At 26.9% G+C, this 14,891-nt stretch overlaps 4 protein-coding genes across 8 annotated transcripts in view; 3 read left to right on the forward strand and 1 right to left on the reverse strand.

Annotated features, from left to right (window-relative positions):
* LOC127066572 (GTP-binding protein GEM) overlaps positions 1 to 5,148 on the forward strand; it is a 36,496-nt gene extending 31,348 nt beyond the window's left edge. For all 3 annotated transcript variants that reach the window (XM_051000465.1, XM_051000464.1, XM_051000466.1), the window contains exons 6-7: positions 409 to 592; positions 1,180 to 5,148. In XM_051000465.1, coding sequence (XP_050856422.1) covers positions 409 to 592; positions 1,180 to 1,475 — 480 coding nt within the window. In that variant the 3' untranslated portion in view covers positions 1,476 to 5,148. The remainder of the gene's footprint in view (positions 1 to 408; positions 593 to 1,179) is intronic.
* Positions 5,149 to 6,275: 1,127 nt separating this feature from the next.
* On the forward strand, positions 6,276 to 9,153 carry LOC127066571 (retinoid-inducible serine carboxypeptidase-like). The gene is made up of 9 exons (XM_051000463.1): positions 6,276 to 6,407; positions 6,562 to 6,791; positions 6,915 to 7,145; positions 7,229 to 7,339; positions 7,425 to 7,656; positions 7,839 to 8,003; positions 8,320 to 8,397; positions 8,499 to 8,653; positions 9,004 to 9,153. The coding sequence occupies exons 1-9, from the start codon at positions 6,350 to 6,352 to the stop codon at positions 9,064 to 9,066; spliced, it is 1,323 nt and encodes a 440-aa protein (XP_050856420.1). The 5' UTR covers positions 6,276 to 6,349; the 3' UTR covers positions 9,067 to 9,153.
* A 152-nt stretch (positions 9,154 to 9,305) lies between these two features.
* LOC127066570 (uncharacterized) lies at positions 9,306 to 12,566 on the forward strand. Of its 3 annotated transcripts, XM_051000461.1 has the most exons (10): positions 9,306 to 9,497; positions 9,733 to 9,932; positions 10,326 to 10,430; positions 10,525 to 10,683; positions 10,838 to 11,086; positions 11,302 to 11,441; positions 11,582 to 11,728; positions 11,828 to 12,096; positions 12,201 to 12,365; positions 12,450 to 12,566. In XM_051000461.1, the coding sequence occupies exons 1-10, from the start codon at positions 9,398 to 9,400 to the stop codon at positions 12,551 to 12,553; spliced, it is 1,638 nt and encodes a 545-aa protein (XP_050856418.1). In that variant the 5' UTR covers positions 9,306 to 9,397; the 3' UTR covers positions 12,554 to 12,566. The 3 variants fall into 3 exon arrangements, with proteins under 3 accessions (XP_050856418.1, XP_050856417.1, XP_050856419.1); XM_051000460.1 differs by having other exon boundaries at positions 9,306 to 9,932; XM_051000462.1 differs by lacking the exon at positions 10,326 to 10,430 and having other exon boundaries at positions 9,306 to 9,932.
* Positions 12,567 to 12,677: 111 nt separating this feature from the next.
* On the reverse strand, positions 12,678 to 14,666 carry LOC127066574 (39S ribosomal protein L38, mitochondrial). The gene is made up of 6 exons (XM_051000467.1): positions 14,339 to 14,666; positions 14,125 to 14,277; positions 13,659 to 13,989; positions 13,404 to 13,562; positions 13,187 to 13,323; positions 12,678 to 13,092 (listed from the first exon to the last, which is right to left on the reverse strand). Exons 1-6 carry the CDS (start codon positions 14,466 to 14,468, stop codon positions 12,797 to 12,799), a joined length of 1,206 nt encoding a protein of 401 aa, XP_050856424.1. The 5' UTR covers positions 14,469 to 14,666; the 3' UTR covers positions 12,678 to 12,796.
* Positions 14,667 to 14,891: the final 225 nt, after the last annotated feature.

Here is a 14,891-nt window from a genome sequence, read left to right on the forward strand (position 1 = left end):
CAACGATAAAAGATACAAGATAGGAATCAAAAGTCACTAAGCGATTAGATTAAAATCAATTACTCGTTTTCAAGACTAATTTCTTTCTTTCTTTTTTCTTTTCCGATTATAAAACTACGAGGCTTAGGAACTTCTTCTTCTTTTTTTTTACGATACGAAAAAAAAAACAATTATTTATTCTGAAAAAAGTCGAGAAGGAATATCTAATTAATTTTTGAAATTACCTAATTAACTTTCTTTTGACGTAAAACGCTGTACTATAATAAAATATTTACACAATACTTATACTTTAATAATTACAACGTATTATACATCTACAACACAGCACACTAAATATATACAATTTCAACAAATGCGTGTATGTGTGTTAAGTAAATGCATTTGATATTTCTTTTTGATTGATTTCAGACGGAATTAGAGAAGATACCACCTCCAGATGCTTTCGTAGTGATGTATTCGGTAATCGACAAGGCATCCTTTCAAAGGGCAGAACAATATTTGGCTTACCTACGTGATCAGGACCTCGGTAAACCAGTCATTCTAGTGGGCAATAAGGTCGACCTAGCTCGTTCTCGAGTCGTTCCATATTCAGGTTTGTAAAAGAAAGAGAAAATATATAAAACAATACCTATTTCTCTCTCTCTCTCTCTCTCTCTCTCTCTCTCTCTCTCTCTCACTATATATATATTTATAGAATCTCTTTCCATTTCGTTAACATAATATGAATAATTTAAAAGTAAGCGAAATAAAGAACAAAAGCTGTTCTTGAACATTCAATCAATTATCAACCGATTAATCCACTTAATTAATATTAATACGGTATAAGCCCAAAATCATCTTCTTCAGATGAGCGAAGTAGTGAGAAGAGGTACGATCCAAAAGTTCTTAAAAGTTCCTAAGTAATCCCAAAAAGCAATTACATGTTTTTCGAGATTTATCCAACTTGTAATTAAACTTGTAGTTTCATCATCCGAGAAAGTAGGGAAAAGACAAAAAAGAAAATTCTATCGTCCAAAAGAAGATCCGAAAAAGGATAACAATCGGTTATTAAAGTCTTTTAGAAAATTTTGCTCAACCTCCGCCAATATCCCTCGTCTCTCATCCTTTCCATTTATATAAACATATCCATTAAATCTGATTTATTTTTCTCAATTTAATTTCTTAACTTCTTTTTAACAGACGGCAAGGATAAGGCATGTAGATATCGTGCGAAGTTCATCGAGGTGTCGGTTGGTATAAAACACAACGTCGACGAATTATTGGTCGGAATATTGAAACAAATACGGCTAAAAATTGATCAAGGCCAATTGGAAAATCAAAGTGGTGGTAATACGGCGAGCGAGGGAGGCGGTCATTGGTACAATAAGTCTGGAGTTGTGGTACGAGCTAGTATGAAGGCTAAACAAATGTTAAATTCACTCTTCAGAAGAGAAGATAGTAAATTCAAGAACTGCGAAGATCTTCACGTGTTGTAGATCGGTAAAAGGAGGAATAGACTTTATTCAAGATGGGGGAAGAAAGGGAAGGACGAGGGAAGATGGGAGAACTGTCTCTCTGTTCTCTCGGTCGATATAATATTAAACATGTTGCATAATATTTTACAACAAGAGAGTTACAAAGGAATATAAAGAACGCTGTTGCGAGTAAAGGATACAGAAAAGGGAAAAGAGGAAAAAGAAAAATAATATATCGCTGATAACAGCCAAAAGAGATACATTTTTATATTATTATTATATCAAGCGGCGATATCCAAGTGCCAATCTAATTAATTTCAAATTAGCGTTTTTTTTTTGTTAATTTTTTCTTATTGATCAAACGAGAATCACGATTACTCTCTCTCTTTCTCTCTCTCTCTCTCTCTCTCTCTCTTTTCCTATCTTTCCCTCTCTTTCGCGAGAAATTAATTTTGTTGATTAAACTAATCATTTCGCGAGCATTATCTGACGTTAAATATGAAAATAATCTTCTGGTTAATCACTATCAACGTGTTCCGTGTTTATTATATATGTATATACATATATATTCTATACATATATACACACATATATATATGTATATAGATATATATATATATATATATAATTAAGAATTTTTTAGGATATAAGCTGCATTACGAAACGTAGTTTTTCTCGTTCGAAGATTTCGATCTTCAATGATAAAACTAACGATTCAGTATCGACCAAAAAAAAATAAATAAATAAATAAATAAATAAATAAATATATGGATCAAATTGATATAAGGACGGATATATATGGAAAAGTCAGAAGTTGGACCAGGGCATACAATTAGCGAGCCACATAAATTTACATAGCTTCCTATACAATACGATATCGAATAAATTTTTTTTTAAGTAGTAAATATTATATATATATATATATATATATATATATATATATATATATAATGTTTCTATTAAAAGATGCGAATGCTGTTATGTTGAAAGTATATATTTCAAAATATCGTGTTGCTGTTCTTTCATATTCTTTTTAATATGAGCAAGACCGTATAAAAACGATTTGTATTTGCAACTTTAATACTTCTTGGATTGGAGCAAAATTGACTCTTATGTAATATATATAATATATATGTGTGTGTGTGTATGTATGTATGTATCTATGTATGTATATATACACACAAGGCAGGGCAATAACTTCGATCATCTTAAATCTCTCAGTTTTTTTCTGCTTATCCTGTATTTCAATTTACTACGACTTCTATTTCTGGAGATATTCTCGTGCAACTGAAAAACTTGGTTATTAAAAATGTAAAAAAACAATTGTTTTTTCTTGTCGATAAAAACATAAATTGTCTATTAAATATTTATTAATTAATGTAATTTTATAAAAGTAATCGCAACACAAATTTATTTGTTGGCAATGTAAGATAAATTTTGTTGGTAAGAATTTGTTTATAAAGAATTTGTTTATAACAAATTGTTAATAAATTGTTAACGATATACTTAAAAAGTAGAGAAAATCGTGCCCTTTGAAATAATATTTGATTCAAATATATACGACTTTTAGTTCCGAAGATATTCTCAATACAATTGAAAAACTTGGTCATTAAAAATGTAAAAAGAAATATTGTTTCCTTGATAGAAAAAAGAAATTGTTTATTAAATATTCATTAATTAATATAATTTTATAAAATCAGTCGTAATATAAATTTATTTTTTGACAAAATAAGATAAATTATGTTCGTAAGAATTTGTTATAGAAATTGTTTATAACAAATTCTTAATTAATTATTAAAAATATTGTTAAAAAATAGAGAAAATCCTGCCCTTTAAAATGGCGTTTGATTCAAATCTCTATGTCTTTTAGTTTCGGAGATATTTCCATATAAGTGAAAGACGTTTAGATTAACCTACTGACCTATATAATTTCATTCAAGTTGGCTCGGTGACACACTAACCTATATAAATTCCGAGAATTTACGCGGCCCTACTATACTACTACTACTATTACTACGAACAGCTGTACTACACGAATTATGAATGAAAACTTTCGAAGGCGATATCTTCGGAACAAAAAATCGTAGAAACATGATACAAAAACCGTTTTCAAGCGTAATTTATGCTTTATTTATTTAAATATTACAATAATATCGTTATAATAAAATCAATTTTGCCAATAATTTTTCTAAATTAAATTTTTTTCCTTTCTTTCGTAATTGTAAAATATCTTCTAAACTAATAATTTTTCTGCATACTTAGGCTAATACTTTTTTATAGAGAATGTCAAGTTACATTGACCAGTGTGATTAAAAACATACAATCCCATTTAAAAAAATTTAGTTGACCTTCGCAAATCCTTTAAGCGTCTACCTGCAAAAGAAATTATTACTTTAATACAAAAATTAGTTACGTCCTATATATCTTTAAAAAGAAGGGATATACTGAAGGTTATCAAAGTTCTTGTTCCACCTTGTACATATACACACACGCGCACATATACATATATATATATAATATATATACTTTATTTATGTTTTTATATTATGAGGTGATATTTTTTATTGTTCCTGTAGTTAAAAACAAAACAGAAGTCAAAGAAAACATTAATAATAATAATAATAACAATAATAATAATAACAATAACAATAATAATAATAATAATAATAATAATAATAATAATAATAATAATAATAATAATAATCTTGTCACACATTATTTGTCGAATGTGTTTATCTAGTCATAAGTATATTGAGAAGATCGGTGCTAAAAAAAAGAAAAAAAAAAAAATAGATCAGAAAGCAAAGAAGAATTGCATCTGTTATCTCTATCTGTCTGATCGCATAAAACTATCGTAAAACCTTTTTCATCTCTCTATACGTCGGATTTGATCGTATTAAGAAGCAAATGATCTATCGCATTAGTCGTGTGTTTTGCATGATTAGAAAAAAAGAAAGAATGATTGAGAGGGAGAACCTATTATCGATGAACAAATAAAATAAAACAGAAATAAATAATTAAATAAACAAAAAAGTAATCATCATAATAATAATAATAAAAAAAAAACAAAAAACACTAAAAAAAAAAAGAAAAAAACTAAAAATTCTTATCAAGTGCCTTTATGTATTTTTGTAATCTAAGATAATTCTAAGTGATCCCACAGGAAATATATTGCAAGGGTATAAACATAATTAAAATTTGTATATTTTATTAATGTTGATTCTATACTCTTGGTTGGTCTTTAAATTAAACCCGTTATCGTAATAGCATGATCCTATATTATTTACGGACATGTAATGATACGTAATAAATTTTAAAATAAGATTTCACGAACCTCTAGAGTCCGTTTAATGTTGGAATCTGAAAACATCCACATTATACATCTTAATGCGTCTCTTATATACGATTGTTCATGTAAACTTACAGGAATATACGCATACGCATATATAAAATCGTCGAATAAAGATCGCCACATCAAATCTATCCCCCTTATTATTCCCTTTTTCTGAAATGAAAAAGAAAAGAAAGAAAAAAAGAAGAAAAACCCCATAATGATTCTTCTACCAAGTTTAATGATTTTTACATTATTAATATTATTGTGTCTGTTTTCGAAATAATACGTCACGTAAAACTACTGCCAATTCTTCTTGGTTAATAATAATTTAAAAAAAAAAAAAAAAAAAAAAAAAAAGAAGAGAGAGAGCAAGAAAAATAAGAACAGAAAAGATTAAGAAGAAATAAAATGAAACAACATATATATTTATATATATATATGGAAAAATCCAAAGCAACTCTATTCATTGTGCATGTAATTTATGGTATAATATAATCTCTGTTAATAATAAAAAAGAAAGCAAACAAAAGAAAGAAAGAAAAAATATTCCTAATTATTCGAATATATTATTAATCAAATTATATACATATATATATGTATTATTTAATCAAATGTGTTATATTGTCTCATGAATTAATTGCTGAAGGTATTATTAAAAACAAGGACCAAAAAAAAAATAAGTATGGCTTTAATTCTTCTCTATCTGGGGATTATTGTATTAAAGTAATAATAAAAAAATTCAAAGTTTTATTGTTATTTTGATATTTTTTTTTTTCTCTATATCTATGTATCTGTATGGTGTAGGAAGATTTGAAAGAAAAGAAAAAAAGAACATGAAAGTTGGCAAGAGATAAAATTTGAGATTGAATCACATATGTATGTACTTCATCGTAATAAAATATTATTAAAGATACAATATTTTAATACAATTTTAAAATAAGAAATTATAACTATGAGTAAAGTAAATACTTACATCGAGGACAATAGTTATGTTAGAGAGATAGAAATAAAAATAGAGATAGAGAGAGAGAGAGAATATAAAAGCAGAAACATCTTATATAAATATATAAATATATATATATATACATAATCTATTGTTTTTCTTCAATATCACAGTATATTGGCAATATATCGAAACGTTGATTGAAGCAGGATCTGGAACATCGATTAAGTATATATATATATGTAAAGACAAAGTGCGTCGATTATATTGAAAAAAAAATAAATCCATACTATATAAATAACATGATATCATGAAATTCGTAATAGAAGGAAATATATTATTATTATTATTATTATTATTATTTTATTAATATAATATATATTATATTAATATTTACTATATATTATATATGAATTGCATCTCTGTATATTTATAACGAAAATCATGATATCGATTTATTTATAAAAGTACAAACATATATATATATATATATACTTTATCATAAAAATCGTATATAGAATCGTATCTAATCTGTCTGATGTATTGATAAGACAGTATATTAAATACAATGATGAAAATCTGTGCATTCAGTATTCCCGTAAATCCTAATTTGTGAAGATGCATTATTCAACGTTAACTATTTTCATTGTGTCGTGCCTTCTTTCCGGAAGTCTCGGTAAGAATTCGAGAATATAATATTTTTATTATTATTATTATATATATATATGTGTGGAGAGAGAAAAATCAATAACAATAAAAATAAATAAATAATCAAAAAAAAAAAACAGAACAAAAGATACAACTGATATAGATAACAATTTTTATATCAGGAAAAAAAGGTTTCGGTCCAGGTGAACAAGATTGGGGACATGTGACTGTTAGACAATATTCACATATGTTTTGGTGGCTTTATTACACCACAGCAAATGTTGAATCATATGAAGAAAAACCCTTACTGATATGGTTACAAGGTGGTCCTGGTGGATCCTCAACATCTTATGGAAACTTCGAGGAACTTGGTCCACTCGATATAAATTTAAAAACGAGGAATTATACATGGGTAGCAATTTTTTCTCCTTTTTCTTTTCCCTTTTTTTCTACTTTCACGAACATTTCCCTACGTAATAATAAAATATAAAAATACCATTGATAATATAGTTGGAAAAAAAAAATTTTCTAACAGGTTAAAGATTACAATGTATTGTTCATTGACAATCCAGTTGGTACTGGCTTCAGCTACGTTGAAAAACCAACAGCATATGCTAAAACGAACGAACAAATTGCGCTTGATCTCGTCGAATGTATGAGAGGTTTTTTAAAGGAATTACCTACATTTTCTAACGTTCCTACTTATATCTTAACGGAATCCTATGGTGGAAAAATGGGAGCTGAATTTGCTCTTGTTTGGTACAAGGTGTGACGTCTATTTTTTTATCTCATATAAATAATTTTATATATATATATGTTATATAAATAAAATATATTTCAAATTCATAGGCAGAAAAAGCAGGTACTATTAAAAGTAATTTAAAAGGAGTTGGTCTTGGCGACGCTTGGATATCTCCCATCGATTCTGTCATGACTTGGGCACCATTTTTACTTAACACGGTAATACTTTCTATAAGATAAATTTTCTGATAATCGTATAATCGATCTATGCCATGTTCTATAAAAATATTTCATATTTCTTTAGGGTATGATCGATTCGAACGGTTATAAAAATATTGATAAATCAGCTAAAGCAACGAGAGATGCCGTTAATAACGGTGAATGGTTAAAGGCAACAACTTTATGGAGTAATACGGAAAACGTAATTCTACAAGTTGCGGATAATATCGATTTCTATAACATTCTAACGAAATTGTCTCCTTCCAACTTACGTTCCCGAAATCTTGGAAAAAAGTCGCCAATTCATATTGATAAAGGTAATTATATTTTTTCCATTATATGTATATATATAATGATTTTCTTTGATCGATTTAAAAATAAAAAGAAGAAAAATTCAAATTTTTGATAAGGTAATTAACTTTAGTTTGGTTAACATACTACGAAACTATCTTTGCAATTTAATAATAGTAATGATAATAATAATGTGATTATATTACAGACACAATATATCAGGGTTTGGCTTATCGAGATAGTAGAAGTTTAGGGCAACTGATGAACGGACCGGTAAGAGAGGCACTTGGTATTAAAAATTATCATGGTCGTCAAAGCAGTAACGTGTTCTATATGTTACGTGAGGATTTCATGAAACCAGTAGTTGACAAAGGTATCTCCTAGTTATAAAAAACAAATATAACATAGGTGAATATTATTTCTTTTTCCTCCTTCAAGAGATCAGACTCTGTCCGATAATTTCTCTCAGGTGTGATACTAGTTATTATCTTGCTAACGTATAAAGTATGTACTGATTAATTTTGATACGCTTAGTGCTTCGAGATAAAATGTTCGTTTAACCGCATGAGAGTAAATTAAATATCGACAAGCTAAAGTAGATATTTATCTTCGTCGAATAAGATTAAAATGTTTCTCACTGTTATGTGTAAAATCTATATGTATAGACAAAACGTTATCGTATTTTATAGTGGAACTTTTGCTGAACGAAACTGACCTCAATGTGTTCGTCTATACCGGACACATGGATCTCATCGTTGATACACCAGGCATGAATTTAATATATACGTCATTTATTTGTTTTATTTCCTTTCTTTCTTTTTCCGTGAGCAGAACGAATACTCGAATGACGTTAACAAAATTTTTTTAGGCACGGTACTTTGGGTCGAGACATTGAAATGGAAAAGTTCTAATTATTGGGCTAACTCTAACAGGCATTCATTAGTTTCTGATAACATTATCGAAGGTTATTCTAAAAGATATAATAATTTTGGAATGTACTGGGTCAATAGGGCAGGACACATGGTATGCAGTTTCTATAATAATTTATTTTAAATACATGAACGAGTGATTATATGAAAGTTGTTCTAATAAGTCGTATATCCTTTTCATATCGAAATCAAAATTATTCATTAAAATTATAAATTAACTTTGAAATAATAATTATTTTCCTATAATGACGAGCACAAAAAAAGAAGGAATAAGTACGTGCGTTTATTTTTGACAAAAAGACAACAAACGCAGAGAAAAATAATTCTTTTTTATGCGATTTAAAAAATCTGGACAATGATCACTGTCACAATCACTGGCTCATTGTATCGTATATTAATAGAAAATTAATAGAAAGTTTTGAATATACTAATAATAAATTTTAGGTACCGAAAGACAATCCTGCAGCCATGGCAATTATATTAAAAGATTTAACAGAAAATACATGATCTTAATAATTTTTGTTTAATATTATGAATGATCTCATTAAGTCGCTCTAATAAAAATATTATTAAAGAGTACACCTCGTATATAAACACATCACTCTATTTATTTAAATATTTATATAATCGATTATCGAAAGCGAAATACAAACAAAATTTATTCAATGTTATTCGATCTGACAGAATCAACTGACCGATTGAATTTTTATCGTGCTTTCCACGGGAAATCGATAAATCAACAGCAATACACACTTACACATAAACTTATATTTATATACGTAATTTACATACGTGTCACAAAGGGAAGAAATTTGTGGTGTAAAAAAAATTTGCAAAAATGTTAACCTCAAAACAAATTAAAATTCATAAAATGTCGGATGAACGATGGACCACCAGAGATAAAATAAATCAGTATCGCGGAGTTCTCAAGTTATACGGTTAATTAATTAATTAATTAATATATTAATTATATAATAATAATAATTAATATATTAATTATATAAAAAAATATATAATAATTATTTTATTAATTAATTAATTTTAACGAATAAAAAGTATAAATGAACATTTTTTTGATTATTATGTTTGAAAGAAAAAAGAAAAAGAAAAGGGAAAGAAAAAAGAATTATCATAAAAAAATATATATATATTTTTTTTCATCTTTTGTCACAGCTCGAGATAAAAAGATTCGTGCATCGGAATTGACTAAATTGAAGCAAAGAGTATTTAAAAATTTGAAATCACTGCAAACGGATGTACGAGAGTATCGTGATATCGTCACTCAAATTGTTACTGGAAATAAAATTCGTCTTATACCGATATTACAACGATACGATAACTTTCATTTGGCTTTTGGTCAACTCGACTCAGATGTAATTTCATTTATCAATTTTCTTTTTTGTATCTAGAACATTGTGTAACTAAAAGTCTACTATTATTATTATTATTACTACTATACTACTATTATTACTACCAATTTCTAGAACAGCGATGGAGAAACTTTTTTAATGGTGAATCAATTTTACCCGCACATTTTGAAATTTTATTAAAAATGAAATATGGATAAATAACAATATTCCATTAATCTAATAAATAATTGCAAAATTTTGATCGCGTTTCGCAAAAATTCTTAGAAATGTCCAAATTTTTTTTCTGAATAATTTACATAACTTTTAGCTGAACTTTTTAATCGCCATCGCTGTTCTACAGGTAGAATATAAACTTTTTTAGAGACATGAAAATACATAAAACTTGAAATATTGTAGGAGCTTCATAATCGAATTTATCAAAACAGCGAATTATATCATCGAAAATTGGATAAATTACGTTACGAAAAAGAGAAATTAGCTAAGAAATTTTTCGATTTACAAGTATGATCGCGCTTTGTTTTTAATAAAATAAAAATACGTAAGTTCCTATTAAAATATTTAAACAAATATTTTTTTTTCGTATCCATTGAAAAAGCTTGAGAAATGTTTGCTAATGGAAGAGGAAAATAAAGAAGTACAAACGGACTGTTTCGTTCAACGTTTGGTGGCATATTTGCAACGATCAACATCTAAAGAAAATGGTGTTAAATCTATTGGAGTTACATACTTAACGATAATTAACATTTTGAAAAATGTACGTTTATTTGTTTGAAATTTTTACTTATTTCGTTAAAGACTTTTTATTGCTATTTCATTCTTACCCTATATAAATATTAAAAAATAGACATATAAATATATACATACATATATATTAGTATATATATACACATGTACACATATATATACAGGATGCAATATATTTCGATGCACTTCTTAAAGCTATCAAAGATGATAAAAAGGATCAATGTAAAGTGATAGTAAAGACAACGATAATGGGACAATTGGTGGCAGAAAATGTGGATGATTTGAAACAAAAATATAAATTAATGACTACTGACGTTCTGAAAAATATGAAAGAAAGAGAACGTACTTTAATTATTACACGTGAACGCGTTGCTGATCTTTGGGAGTATGCGAAATCTTTAGTACGAATAGAGGTAACTATTCGTTCTTTTTTTTGTTTTAATTTTTTATTTAAAAAATATGTTTTTTCATTCCTTTTTTTTTTAATTTCGAACTGCAACTCACAAAATTAAATTGTTAACTAGATAAGAATGCAATCATATTAAGATATTATTTCATTTTTTCTTATTTAAAAAGAGATTAATTAGATACTATAAGGCAAATATAAGTATAAATACCACGTTTACAGAGCGACACAATGTTTGCCAGAAAAAGTATCGGTAATGACGAAAATGTTCAATTGGAAAACCAACTTAAACGTTTGGAAGAGATTTGTGACATATTGAAGGAGAACGTTTTAGTTAGAAGTTATAACGAATTGTTCCCAAGGTATGTTTAACAAATAATCTATTAATACGCAAATGTATGATGAGGATGCAATACTATTAATGTAACAATGATTAAAAAAAAAAAGAAACAAACAAACATAAAGAAAATAAAAAAACAACTCACTTCAATCATTACATTAGACTCGAAGAACAAATGAGACAGAAGACACGTTTGATCAATCAATTTAATTATAATATAAAAGAACGCGATGATCTTTTATCTAAAAAGGAAGAAGCTCTTGCCGTTCTTGAAAATCTCGAACATACGATGGTAGCTACGACAACACAGTATGTAGACATTATTAATCATTTTACAATAGTAAAAAAAAAAAAATCATGATTGCAAGCATATCAATCAAATAAATGATCTCTTATCTTCTTATCTAGATATAGAATAGATAAAAAAGTTATGTTAGAAGAGATTGAAATTCAAAAAAAACGTATTATCGAATATAAAGATCAAAGAAGATCTCATGGTGAATTATCGATTAAGATAATAGCAACTTTACAAAATATGTTACTTATGCTTATTTGTATTAAACAGCTTAAAGGGGTATTAAAAGTAACTCCCAAAAAACAAGCAAAACTTGTCACTGCTGAAGAATTTGAGGTCGACGAAACGGTTGAACCTGTCCTAGAGAAAATAGATACAGATGGTTATTAATTTATGTTATTCGAGTTATTCGTAGTTTTAAAAGATTCTATTTTATATATGAAAATTCATATTAATATATGTACATATATATATATATTCTTTTAGTCGTAACATTATTGGCAGAAGTTACTCAATTAATGGGTATCCTTCTCGGAATGAGCAATTTCGAATTCGATAAAGAAAAGAATGAGAGAGCGAGACAATTGTATCAAACTTATATCGCTGATTATATCTCTAATCTCAAATTTGAGAAGGACGTATTAGAGCCAGGTAAAAGTTTGGTCACACACATACATATATGTATGCATAAATTAGATAATTAACAAGTAAATGTTGCAATGATTGTTATTTCAGCTCTGATCGTCGAACATGAAATCGTAGATCCAAACGTATTAACGCGCAGTGATGTAAAAAATCAAAGTAGAAAAGTGGTAGAAGCTAATTTGAAACTTGACTAATGTATTGGTATGAAAATTTCATTTTTTATTTATCTTATTAGGAAACTCTTTTAATGTATATATAACGTAGCAGAAATTTATCTACGTTTTACATTTCGGTAAATCAAAATTTTCTACACGCACATATATTTTAATAAATATATTTTAATTATAAACAAATATAATAATAATTATTATTTATATTACTATTATTATTATATTATATTGTTATATATTATAACAAAAAAATATTAATTATAGATATTACTCTTCAATATTATTTATACGTCCCCAACCTAGCCTTTCTTTTCTTCTTTCTACTCTCAACCAAGTAGGTACAGGAATTTCAAAAGCATGAGCATTTGGATATTTTAATGGTGGTTCTGGTTCTTTGAAAGGATGAACCTTTTTCAGTTTCTTCAATAAAAATTCCTTATTTATTTCTTTAGGATCCCGGTACCTATCTAAATATAAATTAAAAGCTCGTCTTAATGGAAACCATTCCTGTTTTTTTATATATGGTTTTGGAAAATCGTACTCAAATACTGGTTCTTTTGTTTCTAAAAATATATATTAAATTTTTCAATTAATATATATATATAAATAACTTATATAGATAATATATATATATGTATGTTAAATATTAATACATACCTAAATTAAAATGATAAAAATTAGAAAGAGATTCATCCCAATCCGATTGGAAAAATGCTAATCCTGCTGGCGTTATATAATCTTGATGTTCTCTATAGAACTCCAATGTGTTCCAGTCGCGTTCCGATAAGCTCAGACTGAAACATATCATAAATAATAAAGTAATTCATTGAAAACATTTATCTCAAATTTAGTATATTACAAATTATTTCTTTACCAAGGCTGTTCTTTTTTATATTTTGTATAATCAATACGTTTATCTTGTTTATATAATACAAATATATATCTACAGTAACCAATACCTCTAGGCGGTATTGGTCTTAAGTAATCAATTAATTGTTCCCCTTTCGCTATGTCATTTCCAGGTATATTTCCACTGTAATCAAATATAATCTATCAAGAATTTTATTCCTAAAAATACAATATAGAAAATAACTATAATATATAAAATATAAATTTTCTAGAAACTTACATAAACCAATGGCAATATTCATTATCGGATTTAGTAAAGTTTCCATCTGGTGTAGTCATTAATAAAGTCCATAATGTATCTGAATTAGCATCATATTTGATGCTAGGTTGGTTTTTTGCTTCACTCGGTTTAATTACATTTCCATTATATACTCTAGCAAGTGTATCCTCAGATCCAAAATCATAATCTATTTGTAATTTTATAACCGGATAAAAAAATGCATCTTTATATAAATGTTGATAGATCCCATAATGTTCTGCAATTTTATAAACATGTTCCGGCCCGTGCGTTTGCCACCAAATCTCACGTATTTTCTGTAAATCGATATTTACTACCAAAAAGAAAAGAAAAGAAAGAAAGAAAAAAGATTATAATGATATTCACTTGAAACACGTCATCTTTACAGATAATTGATTGATGTATTAATTAAAAAATTACATTGAATAATTATATTTAACACACTTACTTTGTAGTTTACGTGATATTTTTTCTAACTCAGGATTTATTTTATTATCTTTCATTTCTGTATTCCATTCTTTTATTAGCGTTGTAGGTATTTTAGGTAATGGTAAACCAATATTAACTTGCTTTTTTAAGTAGAGTTCTCTTCGCTTTGCCACTAAAAACAAATTCTGTCAAATATACCAAAGTAATGAAATACGTTAATATATAATATTTACCTTGCAGTCGTTCTTCTAATGTACGAGCATTCATTGGGGATCTTCCACGTATAATATGACCATATCGAACTTGTTGACCATTAATATGTAATAAATCAGTGGAAAAAGAATGAAAAATCCTTCGCGCCATGCCTCTCTTAATTTACGTAAAAGAAAATATTCTAACCTCAATTATGATTTCTCTACCGAACAATATCTGCTACTCTTCCTATACATATATTTTCCTATACATATTTTTTCATATGAATGTAATATATATGAACATAAAAAATTTAACTTTTTTACATATGTTATATTTATTTATTGTGTATGATAAGTGTAATAAATCTAACGTTCTTCTCTAAATTATATAATAAAATTATAAAGCTATATAAAAAAAAACTCGAAAACTCGTCTAATGAATTTTAGTACCAATATTATTTTTAATTTCTTTTTTATTTTTTTTTCTTTTTATAAAAAAAACTATTCAACATTTTAAAAAAAATATATATATATATATATATAATCATTATTTATTTTGTAGTAATGAAAACGATTCTATCGATAAACAAAA

This window comes from Vespula vulgaris, chromosome 9 (genome assembly GCF_905475345.1).
Source record: "Vespula vulgaris chromosome 9, iyVesVulg1.1, whole genome shotgun sequence".
Lineage (NCBI taxonomy): Eukaryota > Metazoa > Arthropoda > Insecta > Hymenoptera > Vespidae > Vespula > Vespula vulgaris.